At 43.3% G+C, this 25,778-nt stretch overlaps 1 protein-coding gene across 2 annotated transcripts in view; it reads left to right on the top strand.

Moving 5' to 3' along the window:
• The window catches only part of NRXN1 (neurexin 1), a 2,509,029-nt gene that overhangs the window by 1,108,364 nt on the left and 1,374,887 nt on the right, over positions 1-25,778 (top strand). For both annotated transcript variants that reach the window (XM_029593411.1, XM_029593405.1), the window contains one exon: positions 12,328-12,766. In XM_029593411.1, the coding sequence (XP_029449271.1) occupies positions 12,328-12,766 (439 nt within the window). The remainder of the gene's footprint in view (positions 1-12,327; positions 12,767-25,778) is intronic.

Raw genomic sequence — 25,778 nt, 5'->3', positions numbered from 1 at the left:
GCATCCATGCCTTACATATATATACTATATATATATTCTGTATTATTTTATTTACATAGGAAGAAATTATTGTAATTTGCCACAGTTGATAAACATCTTTCTGCTAAACATTGTTCAAAGACATGGCTTTTGGGGAATCAAGCCTAAGGTGAACCCCAGTAAGTGCAGCTGAAGTTGTCTCAGTGAATGTTGTTGATAGACTATTCCAGCAGCTTAGTGTTTCCCTTGATTTTAGCATCCAACAATTGGACTGCTGCGGAAATCAGCACTATTGTTGCAGTTGAGTGCTGCAGTACCATTGAGCTCAGTGATGTTGGCCACAAATTGTTATGACAACCTCCAGGACTGCCACAAGTCCCTGTGCATTTCTGGCTGTCTTTTATAGCTAGTGCTGTAAATCTGGTTTAAATCAGTTTTGATTTATGCCCTTTGGCTCTGCCAGTTCCATGGGTTCTGAACAATCACTCATATAAATCTTTGTAAAATACTTCTTAATAGATACAGTGTTATGATACCCTCTCCACTTGGCATCCCTAGAGTCAGATTTAAGAACTGGACAAAAAATATGAAATAAAACACTTGCTAAACCTCCATTTGCAGAGAGCTATGAATTATCCCACTACACTAAATTTAAAGTGTAATTTTCCAACGGAATTTTGTGGGTAAAACTGTAGCGTACAAAACTACCTCTCGATATCAGAGTAAACCTATGCACATAGTGTATGTCTTATTCATACCTACGTGAAGGCAACTCTGCTATACCTCTGTATATAAAAAATGCTAAATAAAATAAATACATAAATACGTTTATCTGGGCTGAATGGAAGTGCTCCCCTGGGTGGTAGGGAAGAGTTTTTATGTAAGCTCATACTTTAATTTTTAAAAAATATGTATGTACTTTTCCCCAAACATTTCTGCACATAATTTAGCAGGTATAATTGTATGTGAGTAGTTTTGATGGGATAATTTTGAAAAAGGAAAGTATATAAGTACGTTTTAGGGATGTGCAGGAGAAAAAAATGTCATTTTGGTTTGTTAATTCATTTCATAGGGCATCTTCATTTGTTTTAAACAAAAAAAATATTGTTTTATTTGTTCACTCATTTCCCATTATAGTCAATGGGGAAAGCAACGCAGCCAATTTTGGGCTCTCAAATTGGGATTTTCTAATGATTCCTATGAAACTGGAAGGTAGATATCATCGGAAAGGTGAAGGCATACCAGTAAAATAAGACTATGCCAACATGGTACCAAACGTGGCATGAAGTGCTCAAGGACCCACAATGGGGCAAACCAGTACCAGCAGCAGCAAGAGCTCTCCAAGGCACCGTCAGTGGAGCAAATCAGCAGCAAGAGTGGCCAGATCGCCCCAGGGCTGTAAAAAGTGAGGATAAGGGCACTAATAACAGTGGCCTAAACCCTACCACACTCCCCCCAGGCTGAATGAGACGAGGAAAGCAGCACCAAGTGTGGCATGAATAGCTCAAGGGGAACAAAGCACAGAAAAGGGAAGAACCTCCCCAAGGCTGAGGGTAAAAGCAGCTGAAAGAGTGACACAAAGATCCAAAAGCATAATGAGAGGTGCAAAGCAGACTGGCAAGAGCATCCCAAAGCTCCAAATGAGGGGCAAAGGTACCAACAAAATTGGTAGAAAGCCCTAGGCAGGAAGAAGCTGAGAAAATCCCTGGAGGAGGGCTGATATAATTACTGAAGGGGCTGGCTGTTCGGTCCCCGAGTTGGTCTTCACTGGAGGCTAAGATGCTACTGACTAGAGGCATCAAATACTCTTCAGCCACTATATGTTTAAAATCCTGTGATTCAAGGAATCCAGGACCCAATTCTTCTTTTGAATCTATTACCTCAAAATCAGTAATCAGGAGAAGCACAATCATGGTTCTGGATACTACACTTCCTCAGCCCTTAGCTTTTGCTGTGGTATAATCCATCGAACACTAAATACCGGATGAGATCAAGAGTTGCAAAAAGCATAAGGGGCCGATGCTTAAAGAATATGTCCAAAAAGACATGAAACCATTAAAGATAACTGGGGAGGGGGGTGGTGGCTCAGGCCTATAAAACGCATCAAATGGCAAGACCAAGTGTCAGCATGCACCGTAATAGAAGAGCTTTTGGAAAGCACCAAAAAGACAGCTGGAGTAGAGGAGAACAAATCTCAGTAAACTGTAAACTATAATATACCAAGACTATGCTTGGATTAGCAGTGGCAGTAGTGGCACTGGTGATTAAAAAAACTGAAATGGTAGGAGCAGTGCCAGCAGATGTGGTTAAGGAAGTTAGCGTAGCTGGGTTTAAAAACGGTTTGGATATTTTCCTGGAGGAGTAGTCTGTAAACTGCTATTAATCAATAGGGAATAGCTACTGCTGCTTGTTGCCAGCTTTTGTAGCATGGGATCTATTTAATGTTTGGGTACTTGCCAGGTACTTGTGACTTGGATTGGCCACTGCTGGAAACAAAATACTGGGCTTAATGGGCCCTTGGTCTGACTCAGTATGGCATATCTTACGTTCTTATGGTCTTATGAGTAGAGCAATGCAGAAAGAAGAGTAGCCGTAAAACCCCCAAGGTGTACCTTGAGGGCTGTGGCAAAGGAATAATGGTATCAACAGTCTGAGAAGTAGTGCAGCAGGCATTGAAAACAATGGATAGCCAGAGCAAGAATAAAAGTCAGCAATTACCTTGGAGGAAGGGGATTTGGAAGGAACCTCAGAGAGCAGGAGCAGTGGAGAAAGCACCTTACTATAGCAAGATTGGCTTGGAGCAGCAGTGCCAACAGTAATGCTGGTGATTATTGAAAACTGAAATATTAGGAGCAGAGCAACACAATTAGAAGAGTAGCCCTAAAACCCCCAAAGTGTACCTAAAGGTCTGAGATAGAGGTAGAATGACATAAAAAACCTGAGGAGTGGTGCAGCAAACATGCAAAGCAGTGGATGGCCAGGGCAAGATGAAGAGTTGGCAAGTACTATACATGAAGAGGATTTGGATAGAAACTCTAAGACAGCCAGATTGAGGGATGCCTGTCTCAGAAGGAGGAATGTGGTTGATCCTACCAATAAACTAAGGCATGCTTCTATGAAACTGTAAAGATCAAGACATGCATGTGTTGGTACATATAGCCAATACAGTGAAACTCTGAATGGCTCATTAATTCAATTATGATTCCATCTGTTACTTGTGTAACTGTGACGATTGAGCACTGACCTGTAAGACATAGGGGTAGATTTTCAAATACCGCGAATAGGCGTACTTTTGCTGGCGCATCAAGCGCAAGCAAAAGTACGCGGGATTTTAGTAGATACGCGCGTAGCCGCGCGTATCCGCTAAAATCCTGGATCGGCGCGCGCAAGGCTATCGATTTCGTATAGCCGGCACGCGCCGAGCCGCGCAGCCTACCCCCGTTCCCTCCGAGGCCGCTCCAAAATCGGAGCGGCCTCGGAGGGAATCCTCTAACGCCCTCCCCTCACCTTCCCCTCCCTTCCTCTACCTAACCCACCCGCCCGGCCCTGTCTAAACCCCCCCCCTTACCTTTGTCGGGGGATTTACGCCTCCCTCCGGGAGGCGTAAATCCCCGCGCGCCAGCGGGCCTCTTGCGCGCCGGGACGCGACCTGGGGGCGGGTACGGAGGGCACGGCCACACCCCCGGACCGCCCCGGGCCGTAACCACGCCCCCGGGCCTGCCCCCGGAATGCTCCGGACACGCCCCGAAAACGCTGCGCGGTTCGGGCCCGCCCCCGACACGCCCCCGACACGCCCCCGACACGCCCCCTCCGAAAACCCCGGGACTTATGCGAGTCCCGGGGCTCTGCGCGCGCCGGTAGGCCTATGTAAAATAGGCTCACCGGCGCACAGGGCCCTGCTCGCCTAAATCCGCCCGGATTTGGGCGAATTTAGGCGAGCAGGGCTCTTAAAATCCGCCCCATAGTCTAAGGAATTGCAAACAGCATAAAAGTGTCAAAGATCCCAAGGCTTTTTTATTTAATTAATTAATTGATTGATTGATTTATCATATTTTTCTATACCGGTGTATGGACCAAACCTTCACATCAGTTTATAATATTCACAAAAATACATTATTTCATAAAAAATAAAATACATCTACTAAAATCAACTAATATTGCAGCCTACTTCATAAGTTTGTACATTGTATACACATTCCTTTTGGTTTGCTGGTTTTCTAGGAAAAATACACCCCAATATAACCAACCAACAAACAGGGTAGGAGAATTAGGACTGCAGAGGAGTAGAATAAAATGATGAACCATAAGTGAGCTAGGGTGGGAGGAGAAACGTTTTTTCACATATTTTTTCTGGGGACAAAACACCACAGTATAACCAACAAACAAACAGGGTGGAAGAACTAGGCTGAAATCCAAACAGCAAACAACACATCTAAACCTCCAAGATGGTGATATAGGAGATAGAAGATGATACTGACAGTGATAAGAGCAACCTCCAGCAAGACCAGGCAGTGCGGGTAGGGAGTGTGAGTGATGTCCTTTGGATTTTTCTTCAACATCCACCCTCAACTCCAATGCTAGCACCAGTCCCCAAGGATGTAGAAAAAGATTGTGGAAGACATCCCTGATATGGAGACACTTTAAAGTGAGAGAAGACCTGTGTTTTTTCAGTGTATTCACTGTAGTGCTGACTTATCTTCCACAAAATTTTCAGCTACTAACTCTTCAAGTTCTGATTTAAGAAATCCCAATACAAGAGTCTTTCTCAGAATCAGTTGTTGAAAATAGTGCCTGCATTGCCTCGGAAGCAGTAACCAATGTAGAAAAGCATTCAACTTTTTTTGCTGTTGCACTTCTGCAACTTTCTTCCATGTCCCTACCCAGCTATGTCTGCCTCGGATGGCTCTTTAACTTTTCTATCTGCTCCAAAACAAAAGGAACGTGATGGAGGCACATGCTTTCCAAATTTCAACTGCTTCTGCCTTGAGGTGCCAGTGCTTTACACTTCTACAATTCTATTACTAAAAAAGGCTCTCTTAAATTTGGGGACAGGACTAGTACCTGTTCTATCATGGCTACTAGACCGGGCTGGATCTGCACCAATTCCTCAGCCCCTACCAAAGTCTATTATTCCCTCCTCTCCCTTTTTCTGACATGAAGTGCACTGCTTACTTGGGGTTTGGATATCACAAAGAATTATATTTAATTATATTGCAACTACATACCCAGTCATAGTATCACTCGCTGTATGGAGAACTTTCTGACACACATACAACACACAGACACATATGTAGTATATGTATGCTGTGCTGAATACAAATCTACACAAAAAAAAACCCTGTTAGTTAAACACTAATCAGAACCAAAGAGACTGGCAGTATGGTAAGACTCTTGTTCTCTTCAATCTGTCAGTGTGCTGTGCTCACCTCACTGTAGTGTCTAGAGAAAAAAAACCCACTAGCATTGCTTCAGCCTTTACACTGTCTCCTACCCTGACCCTCCCCCAATTAAAAGGAAAATGAAAAATAAGCAACATAACAACTGCCTCTGGCACAGAATTTCTATAATTGGCGCATAATTTTTAAAATTGGCTCTAATTTTGGCTGTGTGGACCCAGAGGGTAGTAAAGCTTCAGGATTCAGCCTGAGAGACCTGAAAAAAAACAGAAGCATCATTGGAAGTCAGGTAGTATGGCGAGGCATAGCCTGCCAGGAAGGAAAGAGCTTGCTAGTGTGGAGGAGTTAAGATGTGTCTGTCTGGAGAGAGAGAGCAAGTACTATATGGTGGGGTTGGGTCAAGCATGCCAGGAGGGAGAGAATCTTGTGCATTAAAGTGGAAACTGGAGAGGATGGAGGAGAAATACAGAGTGACAGTAAGAGAGAGTTGGAGAAGATAAGAACTGTGATTTGATTTGGGAGGGCAAAAGAGCTGATAGAGATCAAACCTGGGGATGGGGAGATGCCTCTGGTGGAAGAAAAGAGTGAGTGCAGTGGGTAGAGCCTGGGAGGGAGGGAGAGAGCTAGCATGAGTATTAGGCATTAAGTCGGGTGCGATACAGTGGAGGATTTGGGGAAAGAGTTGGAGAGAGAGAGAGAGAACTGGAAGATTCAAGAACTGGGGGAAGCACTAGGGAGAGTATGTGGGGGAGTGTGGTTGAGTATGAGGAAAGAGAGAAATCTTAGGCAGCAGGAGGAGGTGGTAGGCTGAGAATATGGAGAGAGATGGAGATGTGAAAGTGCTGGGCAAAGAGAAAACTGGGTAGGATCAAGCCTGGGCCAATTGGGAGGAAAAGAGTGAACTATAAGATCACGTCTGAGTTGAGGGGAGGGATCTGAGCCTAAAGGAGAGAAAAGGGGGAGGGGGTGTTTCAAGCCTGGGGAGCTGGTCCTTTTGAAGCACTATTTCAGTACTCTTGTGGGAAATATTCACAAAAAAAACCCAACAACTTTTTCATTTTGAAATAGTTAAGTTTTCTGTATTGCATTTCAAACTAAAAGCCTGAGTCATCAAAATTGTTTCCCAGAGATACAAAAATCTGTGATTATATTGTAGTATTATGACAAACAAAGGGCCTGATTTACTAACCTTTTTCCTCCATAGACCCAGAATGAGGGAAAAGCCTTAGTAAATCCCTTCCAAATTAAGCAGAATATTTCTAAATTTTAAATACTTTGTGCTGAATTTTTTTATTTTTTGCACTGAATTCCCCCAATAGTAATATACAGCTTATCAAGAAGAAAAGAGTGACTTACAGTGAAGGCAGCGGCAATATCAGGAATGATAATTGCAATCCTACTCCCATCAAGTTTACACAGAGTAATGTCAGCCAAGGATACTGATAGGCTGTCTGTACTGTGCTCACTGTGGTAGATTGAGAATGCTATTTTCCTCCAAAAAGTCATTAAACTGTGATAGAAAATGTTTCAAAGATCTTATATAATGTAGGGAGATTGGAGATGGGTCTGTAACTTGAGGACTTATCTATGGGGAGATTTCCATTCTTTATAACTGGGCATACCAATGCTCTTTGAGAAGGTTAGGAAGTGCCCTCTGTTAATGACAGGTTCACAAATTTGGTAATTACGTCAACAATTTAAGGTTTTAGAATATAGAGAACCCCAACTATGCATACATCAAGTGAACAAAATGATGATTTTAGCTTACCCAGTACGACAGCCACTTCTGATGAGGAAACTCCTCAAAATCTTTCCCATTCCACAGTGATGCTATCGTGTTCAATCCCAGGTGTTCAAAATCATTCTCAGCTATAGAATTTTGAAGATTAGCTATTTTTTTAAAGCAGCAATTAGCAAAATCACAGTCAAGTTCATAGGCCTGATTGTGAGATTTAGGTTGCTTTGCTACAGATAAAATTTAAGACCCGTGCGCAGGCGCACATGTGCGTGCATGTGCCGGCGTGCGTACAAGGACACGATGATTTTATAACATACGCGCACATATGTTTGTATATGCACTTGTTATAAAATCAGCTATACATGCGTACATATGCACAAAATGTTATATTGACACGTGTATCTGCACACAAATGTCGACCTGACTGCCTAAGTGAGGGGTATTTTAGTAGATACACGCGCCGACACATTTACCTTTTTCCCCAGTTTGTTCCCACTTTGGCCCAGTAAAGGAGAGATCTTACTAAACCCTCTAGCAAACTTGTCCTTCTTTTATCCTTAGTAGCCTGAGCCTTAAAACCTCGCTGACTAACCTCGTTTTTTTTTTGTTACACAATTTACACGCTATCCATAACAGAAGTAAAGTTACAAGTAGGGGACACCATTGATTCTTGTGCCTGTAAACACTTTTGCACATACTTCATGGAGCAGTTCCGGCCCACTCATGCCCACCCACATCCTGCCTAGACCATACACATGCCCCACCCCTTTGGGTGAAGATACATGCGTACCTGCACAGGTTTTAAAATCCATGGGCTGAGTCACACGCATATCTCCTGGCTTTGGTGCATGTAGGGCTTTTAAAATTGACCAGTTAGCTTTCGAGTGATATCAAAATGCTTACAAGAATGGTTCAGTGAGACTTGTAACTTTGACAAAAAGACTACTCTTCGTAGCTTCAAAATCTATAAATATCATGGGCAAAATTAATTCAGTCCTGTACTGGGGTAGAGGAGGGGGACTTGTGCCATCTGCCCTTTGCGTGCCACACTTCTCTCTTCTTATTAATCAAGTCCTGGGTAAACCAGGGAACACGTGAAGTTAATTGATTTGATTTTTTTTTAACTCCCAGAGGGGCTACTGTTTATATATTATGGGCTAAATTATTTGTGAAAGATTCAACTAAAGTGATTTTAGAGTCAAAATTTAAGAGATATTGAATGGTGGACTACCTCCTAGAGATGTGAATCGTGTCCTCGATCGTCTTAACGATCGATTTCGGCTGGGAGGGGGAGGGAATCGTATTGTTGCCGTTTGGGTGTCTAAAGTATCGTGAAAATCGTGAGCCGGCACACTAAAACCCCCTAAAACCCACTCCTGACCCTTTAAATTAAATCCCCCACCCTCCCAAACCCCCCCAAAAATCCTTAAATTACCTGGGGGTCCAGCGGCGGTCCGGAATGGCAGCGGTCCGGAACGGCCTCCTGCAATTGAATCGTGTTGTCTTCAGCCGGCGCCATTTTTCAAAATGGCGGCGCAAAATGGCGGCGGCCATAGACCAACATGATTCGACCCCCGCTGGACTTTTGGCAAGTCTTGTGGGGGTCAGGAGGCCCCCCCAAGCTGGCCAAAAGTCCCTGGGGGTCCAGCGGGGGTCCGGAAAACGATCTCCTGCCGCGAATCGTTTTCCGTACGGAAAATGGCGCCGGCAGGAGATCGACTGCAGGAGGTCATTCAGCGGCGGTCCGGAACCCCTGCTGAACGACCTCCTGCAGTCGATCTCCTGCCGTCGCCATTTTCCGATTCAATTGCAGGAGGCCGTTCCGGACCGCTTCCGTTCCGGACCACCGCTGGACCCCCAGGTAATTTAAGGCATTTGGGGGGGGGGGGGTTCGGGAGGGTGGGGGATTTAATTTAAAGGGTCGGGGGTGTATTTTAGGGGGTTTTAGTGTGCCGGTTTTCCTGCCCTCCCCCTTCCCCCGATTTACGATTTTTTGACGATAAATCGGGGGAATTGGTATTGTATCGTGGCCCTAATGATTTTTGACGATTTAAAATATATCGGACGATATTTTAAATCGTCAAAAAACGATTCACATCCCTACTACCTCCTCCACAAACTTAACTAGATAAATTAGCCCACAGGGTAACCTGTTTGGATCTTTTTCCTTAGTGAATCACTTAACCAATTTAGGAAACACTTTGAATTTTAGAAGAAAGTGATCTGATCAATCGAAAGATCAAAAAGGCTTTCAGCTGCCCATGCCTTAGGGGCAATCAGCAGACTGACTGATGTGTGGGAACATTAACTAGCTGTGATAATTTGAGGGCAGGCAAGGTCAGAAGGAATTCATACACTTGACCTTGAGGTCTATCATTCATATGGGCATTAAAGTCACAGTAATCATTAAGTTTTCATTCCAGAGATAAAGAGACGCAATGCTTTCCATTACAGTTATTAAGCCAGAACTAACATTTACTGGTGGGGGTGGGGGGGGGGGGATGTCAATAAATCAAAGCTAGCATCCAGGTCTCCATCCTTACTACCAGACTCTCACATCCTTGTCTAATCTCAAGGGGAGCTCATATAACTTTAAAATTAAGCTTTGAAAATCAAAGCCACCCCATTACCCCCTTTTTCCTTTCCAGGCTTGATGATAAAAAGTGTAACCAGAAGGACACAATTGATGTGCTAATACATTATCAGCTTCTGAGTGCCAGGTTTCTGTGAGACACATAAAATCTGTTTGTAGCTCTGACAGTAGGGTGAAAACAATGTCACACTTGTTTATAGCTGAACATACATTAATATATGCAATAAGCATAGACCGAGGTTTCGATTGCACTGGCTTCCCTGGTCACTTGCCCAAGCAGAGTGGAAATAGTAATACCGAAGGTCTGTCCCCAATCATGCGTAGATTTCTTTGGATGATAGTAACTATTATATCTGTGCATTACCCAAACTGTTGGTTTGTTAGACCCCTCTAATCTTATTACCTACCTCCCAATCATACCCAGTTTAATGAACGAAAAATAAAACAGGTATACCCTATAAAAATAATAGCAACGCAAGACATTCAGGGACCAAACTCTAAAAATCCAAGCAGACAAAATCAAACAAAAGAAACAAGCCCACAGGCCGGTCCAGTTCACGGGACATATATGTGCTCTTGTGCGATATCAGCTGTAAGGGGTGGGACTAGCAGGCTCCCACAGGTGGCAGATGGAACTGGAGCTGCACTTCAGCGGTTTAGTTTAGTTTTATACCTTTTCTTCATATGCCACCTTGCTTTGTCACCCAAGGTTACAGAAAGGGGCATGCTATGGCCCTGAGAAGCAGAGAAGAAACAGCTCAGGCTCTCCCTCCCTGATCACCAGTCCTGGATTGGTGGTGGAGATAGGAGGGGGATCAGTGTAGGCCGCCTTTGTTCTCTCATGAGATATTTGCTGTAAATAGAGAATTCTGCAGCAAGTGGCGTCACTGCCCATCCCTCCTTCAGCTCTTGGAATGTACAGTCTCAGCATACCCTGGTTTGTATAGGTTAGCTATACTGCATGGAGCAGTTTTGTTGTTCTTACATCTGATTGAGGTCCTTGTGTATTAAAGTACAGGAATGGCAAGTTGATCCATAGCTAGTTTCTTATTCTGCACTATTAAAATGCTTTTAAATATTTGATTCAGTCTTCTGTAGTACTGTGAGATGATCTTTTCTCCCAGTGTTTTATTCTGAATTTTTCACCTCCGTCTTCTCCTGGATGTTTGCATATGCCTCCTTGTTCAAGTTCTTCTATATTACAGTCTTCAGACAAGGAGATGTATTCAGTTTTGGTGAGTTTTCCCCAAATGAAAGTCACATTAGCAACTACCTTATGTGGTCATGATATACATACCTGTCCTGATACCCCTTATAAACATTGGGCCCTATTTGCTAAGGGGGTAATTTTCAAAAGCCATTTACCCACATAAAGTGCACTTACACGGGTAAATCCTATGGACATCAATTCAATGGTATATATTGTAGCCATTTTCAAAAGCCCACTTACGCGGTATAGTGCATTTACATGTGTAAATCCCAGTTTTATGCATGTAAATCCTTTTGAAAATTACCCCCTTAAGCATTTTTCCTTAGATACAGAACAGAAGACAACCTTTAGTAAATAGGCATCTTTGTTAGACTTCGTTCAACCTTTTCAAAAGCATCATAATCTTTCCAATAGTGAAGTGACCAAAATTGCACAACAAACTCAGAATGAAAGTTTAAAAAGGCCTTTCATTTTATTCCATGTTTTCAAGTCCTATTTTATAATGTATCTGTTGCTTCTCTGCTATAAATACAACTATATAGTACTGTATGTGCTGTAGTAATACTTTGCCATTTATTTACTGATAACTGACATTATCCATAGTTGCTAAAGCTAGTCCAAATTATTTCAGTGGCGGATTTTCAATCTTAACTGAATGGCTCTCCTTTAACAATAAAACACTCCACTTTTGTCACCTATTCTGGTAATAATGTGGTTGTCATATAGTAAGTCTTGCTACCTTTTTGAGCTTGAATAGAAGTATTAGAAAAGTCAAGGGTGATACTGTAAGTTAAAAATCAAATGAAAAAAAAAAAGCTTCAATTTTAGCTAATCAGTCTCTGACAGACTTAAATATTGGAAATAGCTTAAAAAATGTTTTGGCGTATGCCACGGTATTCTGAGATTGAATGGATTTACAGCTCTTTGAATAAGTTTCTCTTTTTCCCATTGCTTGTAATCGATAAGGATGTTTACATTTCCTATTTTGAGTAAATGCTGAAAAGAGGTGATACTGCAGGATAAATGTTACATTGCAAAAATTGCCCTTGATACATTTTATGAACAAAAGTGCAAGATTTAACCATTGTGAATCACAAAAGGCTTACAGGAGCAGGAAACCTAATACCTGCCATCAGCAAAATGGGTCTGTGATAAAAGCTTTTAAGCAATCGTCTACCCAGTTTAGTTTGAGAATGGTATCAGAAAATATGTGTGTATTATTTGACTAAATGGAAGGATTTTCTCAAACTGCTTTAGGTTCTGGCACAAACTATTATATATTGAATCAATGAAGAAGCCCATGTTATTAAAAAATATATTTTTAACAAAACTATATTTTTTCTGTGCCTCTTCTCTTATTGATAGCATTCTGTCAGTTAAACCATATTGTAATCCTTGTGCTTTCTTGCAGGTTGTATATAAGAATAATGATGTCAGGTTGGAGTTATCTCGACTTGCCAAGCAAGGGGACCCTAAAATGAAGATCCATGGTGTGGTTGCATTTAAATGTGAGAATGTTGCAACCTTAGATCCAATTACATTTGAAACCCCTGAGTCTTTTATCTCCTTGCCAAAATGGAATGCCAAGAAGACAGGCTCTATTTCCTTCGACTTCCGTACAACTGAACCCAATGGCCTCATTCTTTTCAGTCATGGCAAGCCAAGGCACCAAAAGGATGCAAAGCACCCCCAAATGGTTAAGGTTGACTTTTTTGCTATAGAGATGCTTGATGGTCATCTTTACCTGCTGTTGGACATGGGATCAGGTACCATTAAAATAAAGGCATTGCAGAAGAAGGTGAATGATGGAGATTGGTATCACGTGGACTTTCAGAGGGATGGACGATCAGGTAAAAATTCAGATTTTCTCTCAAAAAACAATTTAATTTATTTGCTATAGAGGATGTTAAATCAGGAAAAGTATCTTTTGGGGTGGCCAACTCCAGTTCTCAAGAGCAACACAGGCTTGGTTTTCAGGATTTCTATAATAAGTATGCATAAGATATATCTGCATACAATGCAAATATGTCTCATGCATTTTCATGGTGTAAATCCTAAAGGCCAGGCCTATATGTGGCTCTTGAGTACTGGAGTTGGCCACCCCTGCATATTGTCCAGCTACCCTAAAGAACAGGAATCTCCAAACTTGATTTGAATGCTGTAACACAGGATATCCACAATAGTTAAGCAGGACATCCGTTTGCATGTGCTGCCTCCATTGTATTCAAATAGATCTCATTTATATTCATTGTGGAAATCCTAAAAAACCCTACTGGGTTATGGCCCTCAAGGATCAAGTTTGAAGACCACTGCTATAGAAGATAATGAAATCTGTTCTAGTATTCAAGTGTATACATCATCAAGTAAATAGGGAAGACATAATGAATCATTACTGTTGCTTACAGACCTTCAAATATACAAAGCACTTCTAGATAGTGTTTTGATATATGAATATTTACTGGATGAACAAGTGCTAAATCTTGCAAATAAATGTTTCATGTACTTGCAAAAGGTAAAATATAGGCCCCTGTGTTCATGATAATTACTTACATTATCATATTTCTAGAAGCAGCTGAAGTGGCAAATTGCAAGTGTAAAGACACATAGCAGACTGCTAATAATATCTGCTGCAGAGAAGTATGCTATCAGAGATCCCTAAGACTGCTTGCCACAGGCCATTCTATTATTACATAAATGTGCATTCTGTTGAATAATTTATCCCACGATGTAACATATTATATCTATTCAACTAGCATATCTCATAAACTTGGCAATACATAAGACATATAACATTAATTATAACCAGTTGAGATATATTTCTACATACGAATGATAGCAAGAGTCACATTTGCTCACAGTTGCTTGTGCAATAAGCTAATTTCTTATATATGTAACCCCTGGGTAATAGTCCTGGATAAGGTGTCCAGAAACCATATCTCAAACACAATTCTCAAAGTTAGATCTTCCCAAGCAGTCATATTATCTAAGTGCCCATGATTCCCTCAACAGGAGAAAGAATTCTCTTCTAGGCCTGTGCATTGCTTTCAGTAAATCCCAAGTTAAAGTCAGTTGTAAACAGCACTAATCACTGCAGCAATAATGCTGGCCGCGTTGGATGATTTCCAAAATAACTTTACTGATGAATGGTGAAATTGATGAAAGTTCTTTACAGCTGTTGTGGTTTCAATATGAGATAGTACAAAATAAAGTTTGTGAGTAGATTTTGTGATCTTTTCTCTTTCTAATCCAATTGATATTAATAGATCATTTCAAATGCCAATGAATACATTTAAACCCACTCACTCATCCAATCAATCAGAGAAGTTTATAAGCTCCCTCCCAATTAATATGGTTCATGTTTCATTTAGTCAAAGTCCATGTAGAAAAATCCCTATTACTCCTATATCTCCTGAGGTTCTTCTTTCTTCCCTTTACTCATGGCACTTGATGAGCACCTTTATATGCCACTTCCCCTTGAATCTCCTTGGGATGATAATGAACCTATGATTAAGTCCAGACAACACCTTCCCTCACCTTCCTCACTGAATGAATGAAGACCCATTCCTCCAGCAGAGGAATTGTATTTGCCATTCAGTTGCCCACTCTCCAAGTCTCACAAGGTCCTTTGCAATTGCTCACCTGTGTTTTCTAGCTAAGAAACCCTACTGCTCATCTTTACACACACACTGGGCCTCTTGGTGAGGACTCAGGTATGCTAAAATTATATAAATGTTATAAAAAGGAAAAACCAAAATGAGCGTTAAGGAGGGTGGAAAAATGTCTCTCAGAGGAAATGTAAAATATTAACAGATAGGGATGTGTGAAGCCCGAACCTATGCGGGCATGTTATAAAATAGCCTGGCTACATGCACATGTGCACCAAATTTTAAGTAGGCCTGTGCATGTGCGTGCAAATATAGTTTCTACAACATATATCAGGGGATTTTAAAAGGGACGCGTGCCGACACTTTTTCAAGTTTTACCAGGTCGCTCAGTTAAGAGAGAGGTCCTCCAACGCCCCCCCCCCCAGCTTAATAGCCTTCATTCTCCCCATTTAGCCCCCGACCCTTAAATCCCTGCAGATCTGCCTATTTTCTTAATTTCCTAACTTACATGTCATGCATAGCAGAAGTAAATTTACACAGCAGGGGGCTTTGGTGTGCGTTGGATTGTGCAAGTATTTACACACACACCTTAGGTTCACACCCTAGAATGTCCATGCCCTGCCCAGACCATGCCCCGGCCCTTTCTGAAAACTTCCAAGATGTGCATGCTCGGGAGATACACACATATATCAGCAGCTTTTAAAATCTGCTTGGTGTGCATGAGCCCAACATATTCGTGCATCCCCTAATTAATCTGCGCGTTGGACTGTTAAAATTCACCTTTATGAGAACACCATTCTAAGCTCCACATGGGGGAGCTACAAAATAATATGAACTATTTCTTCATTTTCTCCCCATACCAATGGAATATTCTTTCCGATAGAGATCTGAGAGGCTCTCTACATATATTATAATTTAAATATTTTAAGAACTCTGTGTCTGATAATGAAGAAAGCTTAATTATATGACCAAGATTATTCTGACAGTTAATGAAATATGCCTTTCTGGAAGTTAAATAAACTAGATGAGCTATGGATATCTTGGCAAGAATTTGATAATATAATATTATTGATAAATCCAGAGTTTTCCACAGACATTATTTATATACCTCACAGTTGTTGGGACAAAGATGCTTATGAGTTGAATAGCCCATGTACTGTAACCTTCACTCAATCCCTGACTCCTGATTTTGATTTCACAGATTGCTGGAAATATTGTAATAACACAAGCAGTGAAATGTATTTTCAGATGATGATAACCAGCAGGGCCTGGCAAATTATCTGGGAATAGAATTTTGTTTAGGCATCACCACGATTTAAGAAGAACCATCATATAAACAAATAATATCTGTGGAACATTGATTTTTAACTTGATGTAGTATTATTCAGAACTTTCTTTGTGTCTTAATTTACCAGGAGCTCAGTATATGCAACATTATTAGCCTCTTCCTGTTTTGCGGTGATATGACTGTAGCACATCTCTCAGTCCCCCTCCCCACCAAAAAAAGAAAAATAAATAAATAAAGCAAGAAGAAAATCAAACATTTCCTCATCATAAGAAAGTAAGAATTGCCATGCTGGTTCACACCATGGTTTGTCTAGCTCTGCATCCTAGCCCCAAAGTGGCCAATCCAGGTAGCAAGTACCTGACAGTTCCCATAAAGTAGACCTAAGACCTGTTACTCATTCCCAGGGATAGTAATAGCTTCCTTAACTTGGGCACGTCATTGCTTCTGGGCATCCCGCACCTCAACTCCCCCCTCCCCTTGACCCTTGATCACACAGAGGCAAAGTAATGTAATTAATTCTCTTTAATTGGCCACAGCCAATTGACATTAATTTAAACATCAGCAACCAGCAATATTTTAACATTCGCAATTAAAGCTCTATGCCCCCACCGGTAAAACTGCATGTTATTACCCAACCCACCATTTGTTTGAGGCGGCAGCCTTCCAGCCTTCCGCTCCATGAAGGTGGTACACCCTTGGCATCCCGCTCCATGAATGCCACTCCAGCCTTCCGCTCCATGACGGCGGTACACCAACCACTGGCATGCTGCTCCATGAATGCCACTGTGGCCACTGCCACTCCGTGCAGTATGCTGCCACCTCCTACCACCCCTGGCCTTGTGGGCTGCGCTTATTTATTTATTTATGCCAGGCCTTCATTGGTTCACCCCCAGACCGTCCCTCAACTCGGTCTGCGCCATGTTTTGCTTATAGCCATCCTCAAACTTTTCTTTATGCAAAATCATCCTCAAACATTTTCCTTATGCAAAATCATTTTTGCTCAAACTCATTGGTGCTCAAACATCCCCTTATGTCATGAAACATCCCCCTATATACCGGTGAGGGCCCTGCCATGGTAGGAAACAGTAATACCTAACTTGTTCCCTACCCCCCACCAAACCTACCCCTCACCTAATCCACTAGCGCTGCTGTGGCCGTTTGCAGGGAGAGTATAAAGATATCCATGCCCACATCTGATAAATGCACCCCATCACGCCTATACATGCCCACACAGATGGGTAAAATATCATCATTAGTGATGACGTGACCCCCTACAGCCCTTACCCAAGCTCCTATTTATTTAATTTACGCCTGCTTTTCTCAATGCCTTTGTAGAACTTTGCTCCTCTCCATACCAATCAAGGGATAATGTGAGACAAACTAATACCACAGCTGGCCAAAGAGCCTTGACAGTAGTCAAATCCTTTTTGATGGCAATTATGAGGTCAATATTTTTGACCGTGACCAAATCGTTACCTCCTAAATGAAATATGATAATGTAACCTGTCAAAATCATCCATTGTACCTAAAGACTGGAGGATAGCTGATGTAACTCCCATATTTAAAAAGGGCTCCAGGGGCGATCCGGGAAACTACAGACCGGTTAGCCTGACTTCAGTGACAGGAAAAATAGTAGAAAGTATTCTAAACATCAAAATCACAGAACTTATAGAAAGACATGGTTTAATGGAACAAAGTCAGCATGGCTTTACCCAGGGCAAGTCTTGCCTCAAAAATCTGCTTCACTTTTTTGAAGGAGTTAACGAACATGTGGATAAAGATGAACCTGTAGATGTAGTGTACTTGGATTTTCAGAAGGCATTTGACAAAGTTCCTCATGAGAGGCTTCTAGGAAAAATAAAAAGTCATGGGATAGGTGGCGATGTCCTTTCGTGGATTACAAACTGCCTAAAAGACAGGAAACAGAAAGTAGGATTAAATGGACAATTTTCTCAGTGGAAGGGTGTGGGCAGTGGAGTGCCTCAGGGATCTGTATTGGGACCCTTACTTTTCAATATATTTATAAATGATCTGGAAAGAAATACGACAAGTGAGGTAATCAAATTTGCAGATGATACAAAATTGTTCAGAGTAGTTAAATCACAAGCAGATTGTGATATACTGCAGGAAGACCTTGTGAGGCTGGAAAATTGGGCATCAAAATGACAGATGAAATTTAATGTGGACAAGTGCAAGGTGATGCATATAGGGAAAAATAACCCATGCTATAGTTACACAATGTTAGGTTCCATATTAGGTGCTACTACCCAAGAAAGAGATCTAGGTGTCATATTGGATAACACATTGAAATCGTCGGTTCAGTGTGCTGCGGCAGTCAAAAAAGCAAAAAGAATGTTGGGAATTATTAGAAAGGGAATGGTGAATAAAACGGAAAATATCATAATGCCTCTGTATCGCTCCATGGTGAGATCTCACCTTGAATACTGTGTACAATTCTAGTCGTTGCATCTCAAAAAAGATATAATTGCGATGGAGAAGGTACAGAGAAGGGCGACCAAAATGATAAAGGGAATGGAATAGCTCCCCTATGAGGAAAGACTAAAGAGGTTAGGACTTTTACAGGTACCTGGTGGTCCAGTGGGGGTCCCGGGAGCAATCTCCCGCTCCCAGGCTGTCGGCTGCATTAATCAAAATGGCGCCGATGGCCCTTTGCCCTTACCATATGACAGGGTATCCGTGCCATTGGCCGGCCCCTGTCACATGGAGGGAGCACTGGATGGCCGGCCCCATCTTTAAAAATGTCTCGGGTGCAGCTGATAAAAAAAACCCGATCGGGCCGGACAAAAAAAAAACACGATGTGAATCGAACCGGAATCAGAACCGATTCCGGTTCCGAATCATATCTCTACTTGCCAGGTTCTTATGGCCTGGATTGGCCACTGTTGGAAACAGGATGCTGGGCTTGAAGGACCCTTGGTCTGACCCAGTATGGCATGTTCTTATGTTCTTATGGCCGTGGAAGCTCCGCGGAGCATTGAAGGATGTATGGCATTAATTGTGCCCATCTCATCCCCCAGTTGCCTAGCCAAATTATGTTGGCCTTGTTGGCCTGTACGAAACCTTGGCGTCCTAATTGACACACAGCTGAACCTAAAAAAACATATTTGCTCTGTCATAAAAGGAGGTTTCTACAAGCTCAATGTTATAAAAAAGCTCAAACCCCTCCTCCACACACACAATCTCAAAACTGTCATCCAAGCCACTCTATCCTCTAAGCTTGACTACTGCAACTCCCTATACCTAGGCCTCCCCTACTCCACCATCAAACCACTACCGATACTACAAAATGCTACTGCAAGGATAATCAGCAACGCACGCAAAAAAGACCATATAACCCCCATCCTCAAAGAGCTACACTGGCTCCCTGTCTCATCCAGCATCCTTTTCAAAACACTCACTATCATACACAAATCTATCCCCAAAAATATCTCTTCCTGGCTCAGTAAACCGTTCCAATTCACGCAATCTGCCCACCCTTCCAGAGCAAACCGCAAATGCACATTACAAGTCCCGCCTCTCAAGAAGGCCCGTCTCACAGCAACAAGGGACCGTGCTCTGTCAATTGCCGGCCCAACTCACTGGAATTCTCTACCTTCCAACCTTCGCCTGGAGCATGCACCTTTAAATTCAGGAAAATGCTAAAGAGTTGACTATTCCATCAGGCTTTTCCTGATTAACTTAGATAGTTGATGCTCCCCCCTCGCCCTCCCTTCCTTTCCTTACATTGCTACTAGTAACATGCACCCTGTAAATCTGTAAATATGTTTTTCCCTGTCCATTCTATTCACACCTTTTTTTAGTTCCATTTTCTCAGGCTCCCCATTAAAGCAGTCTTACCTCATCTTCGGTTGCCCCCCCCCCCCCCCCGCCCCCATCCCTGCTCTTTGTAATTTCCACCTTCTGTTTCCCAGATCGCTCCAGGGGCGATCCGGGAAACTACAGACCGGTTAGCCTGACTTCAGTGCCAGGAAAAATAGTGGAAAGTGTTCTAAACATCAAAATCACAGAACATATAGAAAGACATGGTTTAATGGAACAAAGTCAGCATGGCTTTACCCAGGGCAAGTCTTGCCTCACAAATCTGCTTCACTTTTTTGAAGGAGTTAATAAACATGTGGATAAAGGTGAACCGGTAGATATAGTATACTTGGATTTTCAGAAGGCGTTTGATAAAGTTCCTCATGAGAGGCTTCTAGGAACAGTAAAAAGTCATGGGATAGGTGGCGATGTGCTTTCGTGGATTGCAAACTGGCTAAAAGACAGGAAACAGAGAGTAGGATTAAATGGGCAATTTTCTCAGTGGAAGGGAGTGGACAGTGGAGTGCCTCAGGGATCTGTATTGGGACCCTTACTTTTCAATATAAATGATTTGGAAAGAAATACGACGAGTGAGATAATCAAATTTGCAGATGACACAAAATTGTTCAGAGTAGTTAAATCACAAGCAGATTGTGATAAATTGCAGGAAGACCTTGTGAGACTGGAAAATTGGGCATCCAAATGGCAGATGAAATTTAATGTGGATAAGTGCAAGGTAGTGCATATAGGGAAAAATAACCCATGCTATAATTACACAATGTTGGGTTCCATATTAGGTGCTACAACCCAAGAAAGAGATCTAGGTGTCATAGTGGATAACACATTGAAATCGTCGGTACAGTGTGCTGCGGCAGTCAAAAAAGCAAACAGAATGTTGGGAATTATTAGAAAGGGAATGGTGAATAAAACGGAAAATGTCATAATGCCTCTGTATCGCTCCATGGTGAGACTGCACCTTGAATATTGTGTACAATTCTGGTCGCCGCATCTCAAAAAAGATATAATTGCGATGGAGAAGGTACAGAAAAGGGTTACCAAAATGATAAGGGGAATGGAACAACTCCCCTATGAGGAAAGACTAAAGAGGTTAGGACTTTTCAGCTTGGAGAAGAGACGACTGAGGGGGGATATGATAGAGGTGTTTAAAATCATGAGAGGTCTAGAATGGGTAGATGTGAATCGGTTATTTACTCTTTCAGATAGTAGAAAGACTAGGGGGCACTCCATGAAGTTAGCATGGGGCACATTTATAACTAATCGGAGAAAGTTCTTTTTTCCTCAACGCACAATTAAACTCTGGAATTTGTTGCCAGAGGATGTGGTTAGTGCAGTTAGTATAGCTGTGTTTAAAAAAGGATTGGATAAGTTCTTGGAGGAGAAGTCCATTACCTACTATTAAGTTCACTTAGAGAATAGCCACTGCCATTAGCAATGGTTACATGGAATAGACTTAGATTTTGGGTACTTGCCAGGTTCTTATGGCCTGGATTGGCCACTGTTGGAAACAGGATGCTGGGCTTGATGGACCCTTGGTCTGACCCAGTATGGCATTTTCTTATGTTCTTATGTTCTTATGATGTGTATTCTAATGTGGGTATAAAAAAGCTGTTAAATAAATTAAATTGTTCCATGGTATGCCCATCTGTTCACTGGAGGTCTTTGTTCTGGCTCTAATGTATGCCCAATACACGAATGAATGCCCCAAGATCCATATCAGCTTCGCGAATGGTGGAGAGTCTATGACAGATAAGAACAGCAGTGGTTAGGGGTAGGGTAGTCAATGAAGCGCTAGGCTATGTATGTCCTAGGAGCCTGCTTTACGGCTCGGATATATGACTTGTATTTGCTCGATTGCCAGAGCCCTACTGCTTTGATCTGGGCCTCACTCAACGCACTGCTGCTTGCAAACGATGCTGCGCCAATTCTGATGGAATGGGTGTGATATTCACCCGGGTTCTCCCCTATCCTTGCTAAACCCTTGTGCAATACACTAATAAACTGGTAACGCAACAAAGAAGATCCATCTTGATGTTTTAGCAAGGGACCGTTCCCCGATGGGCGCACCAATAAATATATACACGTGACCCTAACTGGGCATATGGCCTCTGTACAACGTAACCCATCTACCCCTTGCACGTTGGTCATTTTTTGATTTGCTGATGAAAATCTGGACCACCTCCCAACACACCCGTATGTTCTCCATCGCAAGGCCTCCCTCGGAGGCCCAGGTGGTCACTTTTGCCCGAGGGATCAGCTCGCTGCTCCTAAAGGCTCCGAAAAACATTAAGGAAAAGGCGAGGGTCCACAGCTTTGTCTCAAAAGCATCCCAGACCAACCTAGGGAGCTCCTCAACTAGGGCTTTCAGCACAGTAGGTGTAATAGGCCTTCTATTGTCTGCCCTAGTTGGTTCTTGCCTCTGCCAGTCCTCTAATAGCTTTCTAATCAAAAAAGAGTTGCTGATGCCGCACAATTTAGCAACAAATCCAATTGCAGCCAAGTGCTGCCCTGCCTGTGCTCTGGAGACACCAGAGTCCTTGAGGTGGATTAAGAACTTGGTTACTGTTCTCTCCGTAAATTGCCTCGTATAATGAGTGCCGTGTGCTTGACTAAAATTTTGGAATAAAATCCATCCCCTTGAATAGGCTCTCCATGTACTCTCCGCTAGAGCCGGTCTGAGCATGGAGGCAATCCTGGGCACCCCAATTCCCAAATCCATGGTGGAATACGTGATGGTTGGTCCTCTGCTTCTGGGGCCAGGAATCTGAAATGAGACCACTGAAAATGGGAAAGAGCATCAGCAATGCTGTTATCCGCCCCAGGTACATGCTTAGCCTTGAAGACCAGGTTAATGCGCAGGCAGAGCAATACCAAGTCCCACAGAAGCCTCAGAACCCTGGGTGAGTGAGCCGTGAGGGAGTTAATGACCTGCACCACCGCCATATTGTCGGACTAGAAAACTACTCTCATATTCTGGAAACAGGGCATCCACATGTGTATGGCCGCCACTATGGGGAATAACTCAAGAAAGGTGATATCCCCGAGAACGCCCAAGGCTTCCTAATGTGATGGCCAGTGCTCCGCACACCATCTCCCTGCCAGATAGGCCCCAAATCTTACGCTGCCTGCCACATTGGTGTAGAGCTGTAATTCCTGATTGGTAACTAGCGGGTCCCTCCATACTGTTCTCCCGTTATACTCCTTCAAGAATGTCTGCCAGACTCTCAGGTCCTCTCTTAGCTCCTGGGTGATTCTAATAAAATGATGGCCCCTTTGGGTACCCGCTGTGGCTTGGGATAATCTTCTAATGAATGGGCGACCCATGGGCATGATTTTGCAGGCGAAATTAAGATGACCGATGAGTGACTGCATTTGCTTTAACTTGACTTTCTTTGAATTTGCGGCGACCCAGATGGAGTCATGCAAAGCTTCTAGTTTTTTGTGCGGGAGGCGCATGACCATTTCCTGTGTGTCGATCTCGATGCCGAGAAAGGACAGTAATTGGGATGGTCTTTCCGTTTTATGGTGAGCTAGTGGAATACCTAGATCATCAGCCTTACTGATGAATGCCTTAAGGGCCTGAGCGCATGCATATGTGTCCCTGTGGCCAGTGAACAAAAAATCGTCCAAGTAATGGATCATTTTTCCTTTGCCGATGTCCTACTCCATTGCCCATTGAACAAATGTGCTGAATTTCTCAAAGTAGGCGCAAGATATGGAGCAGTCCATTGGCAGGCATTTGTTGAAGTAATATTTACCCTGAAATTGGAACCCCAACAAATGAAAACAGCTGGGGTGTATTGGTAGCAAACGGAAGGCTGACTCGATGTCTGCTTTGGCCAACCATGCTAACTGCCCCCGTGCCTCACCATGTCTAATGCTTGGTCAAATGACGTGTAAGATACAGAGCATGCTTCGGGGTCCAAGTAATCGTTAACTGATCCTCCCTCTGGGAAGGACAGATGGTGAATCATTCTGAATTCACCTGGCTCTTTTTTAGGTACAACCCCAAGCAGTGAAATCCTAAAGTTGGGTAGTGGTTTCCTTTTAAATGGCCCTTCTACCCTGCCTAAAGAGCACTCTTTCTTAATTTTCTGAGCTATAATATTCTCATTGTCTCTTGCTGATAGGAGATTATCAGCCTCTGTAGAGGTTTCAGGACCCTGGAAAGGGATATGGAAACCTTCCAAGAATCCGTAATAGAGCCACCTCACCACCTCAGGCTGATAATCCTTTAATATGCTCTGTAACGTATGCAGGATGATAGGCATCGGAGCTATACCCCAACTAGTGCTGCTCTTTTTGTTGGCTTCCACCTCCACTCGTACACTTGGATTGAGGGTGGCCTGCCCCACATTCCGAGCATGAGTGTCTGAATTTGCAAGCTCCTGCGTATCTGCAAAAAACGTTATTGTACAGGCGGCAGATGGGAATGGCCCACCTAAATCTCGTGGATTGCATAAACCGCTGCGCTTGACGAACAGGTTGCCCTTGATGAAAAGGGGGCCTCCCTGGAAAAGTCTGGTGTCGAAACGCCAACCATGTATTAGGCTGGTAAGCGTTTCCTGAGAAGCCGGGGGTGACTACATGCACCGGTCTATAAGGGGTGATTTTGGAAAGCCACAGATCAATATCTTTTCTATCCCAATCTAAACTAGGGTTCACTGCCATGTTTCACCTGAACTGCTCGTCATACTCTAACCAAGCAGTACCTCCATATGTGCGGTCTGTACCGCAGATAACGTCCAGATATGCGAACAGGGAGCAACATTTTTCCGGGTATTTTTCCCCTATAATACTGGGCAAAATTCTAAAACCTGCCAACCAATTGGCTATAGATCTTGCTATAATGGGTTTGTCTTTAGCTGCCAGCTTGCATGCCTCATGGCACTTTGACTCGGCTCCTTTCCCCTCCCTCCTAAGCAACGCAAATATGTCCACATACTCATTGTGGCAGATTTTTGCTTTCAATGCTTCGGAGACGTGTGCGGTGAGAGAGCCCAAAGTACATATGTATTGTGCCGCATTAATCCTCGTGGTGGATGAGTTTGCCATGTGCTCCTGACCTGTGTTCCCCGCATGTCTCTCTGCTTCTACTGCTGCTGTTGTGGGCTTGGGATCCTCCCCGTTTTGTGTTGCTGGTAACAGTTGTGCTGCTGGTAACAGGAAAGCCTCCCCAATGGCTTGCCCAGCTGGCCCCTGTCCCTGTGGAGAAACATGACTTGGCGCTACCGGACCCCCGGCCCCATGCCCGTTAATGTTCTCGGAAAGGGCTTTCATGGCAGCTAATAAATCGGTTGTACTCCCTTGTGACCCCAGTCACACTTCGTTGCCACTACTGTTTAGCGTGTTTAGCACTTGTGGCAGGTAAATGAGCTGTTCTTGGGGAACCTGCGCATTAACCTGGCCCATGTTTAAAGCAGTGTACTCACAGTTCTGTCTTTCTTGTTGGTAATGGCTTGGCTCATGTGGAGTAGGGGTGTTGCCAGCTGCCCCTTGATGTGGTACGACAGTTGCATTGTTATACTGTGCGGGGGCCCGGTTGTCGTTCTGTAACTCTGCAAGCAGTGACCTCACTGCGACCAGTGCCTGCTCCATAGCGAGTAGCAGCTTCTTTCCAGGTTGTGCAGAGCTCGCTCTGTCGTCACGAGCTTGTTGTGGCGCTGCTGTGCTCGCAGGAGCTACACCTTCCATCTGGCGTCGCTCTGGCACATAGCAGCCCAAGTGGCTGATGCTGTGTGGTTGCCGCCTGGTCCCTGCTTTGTGTGCCTTGTTCCTCTGTGTCCTGGACTTGCTTCTTGTCTGGTTGCCGTCATCTGGGGTAGCTGCAAAATTTTATTGTGGCTTGCTTGGCTTCTTCCTCGCTCTTTTTCGGGTTGGTGCATGATCTACTATTGTTAGCTGTGGTGCAATGATGGAAGAATGACTGGCAGACATGCTGTGTAAACATAAAAATAGGTTAGACCACTGTCTTCGTCTTGGGGGGGGGGAGTTGGTTACCCGGCGAAGGCCAGTAGGGGGCAGGAGGGGGGGGGGAGCAATTGCAAGAGGCTAATTACAGGTGGAAATAGGGGCTATGGGCTGCGAGGAAGGATGGTGGGGGGGAAATGGGGGGGTTGGGGGTGGCAGAAC

Source organism: Rhinatrema bivittatum, chromosome 3 (assembly GCF_901001135.1).
Source record: "Rhinatrema bivittatum chromosome 3, aRhiBiv1.1, whole genome shotgun sequence".
In the NCBI taxonomy this organism is placed as follows: Eukaryota; Metazoa; Chordata; class Amphibia; order Gymnophiona; family Rhinatrematidae; genus Rhinatrema; species Rhinatrema bivittatum.
The sequence above is the reverse complement of the archived record's forward strand: the minus strand, read 5'-3'. Positions and strand labels throughout refer to the sequence as shown.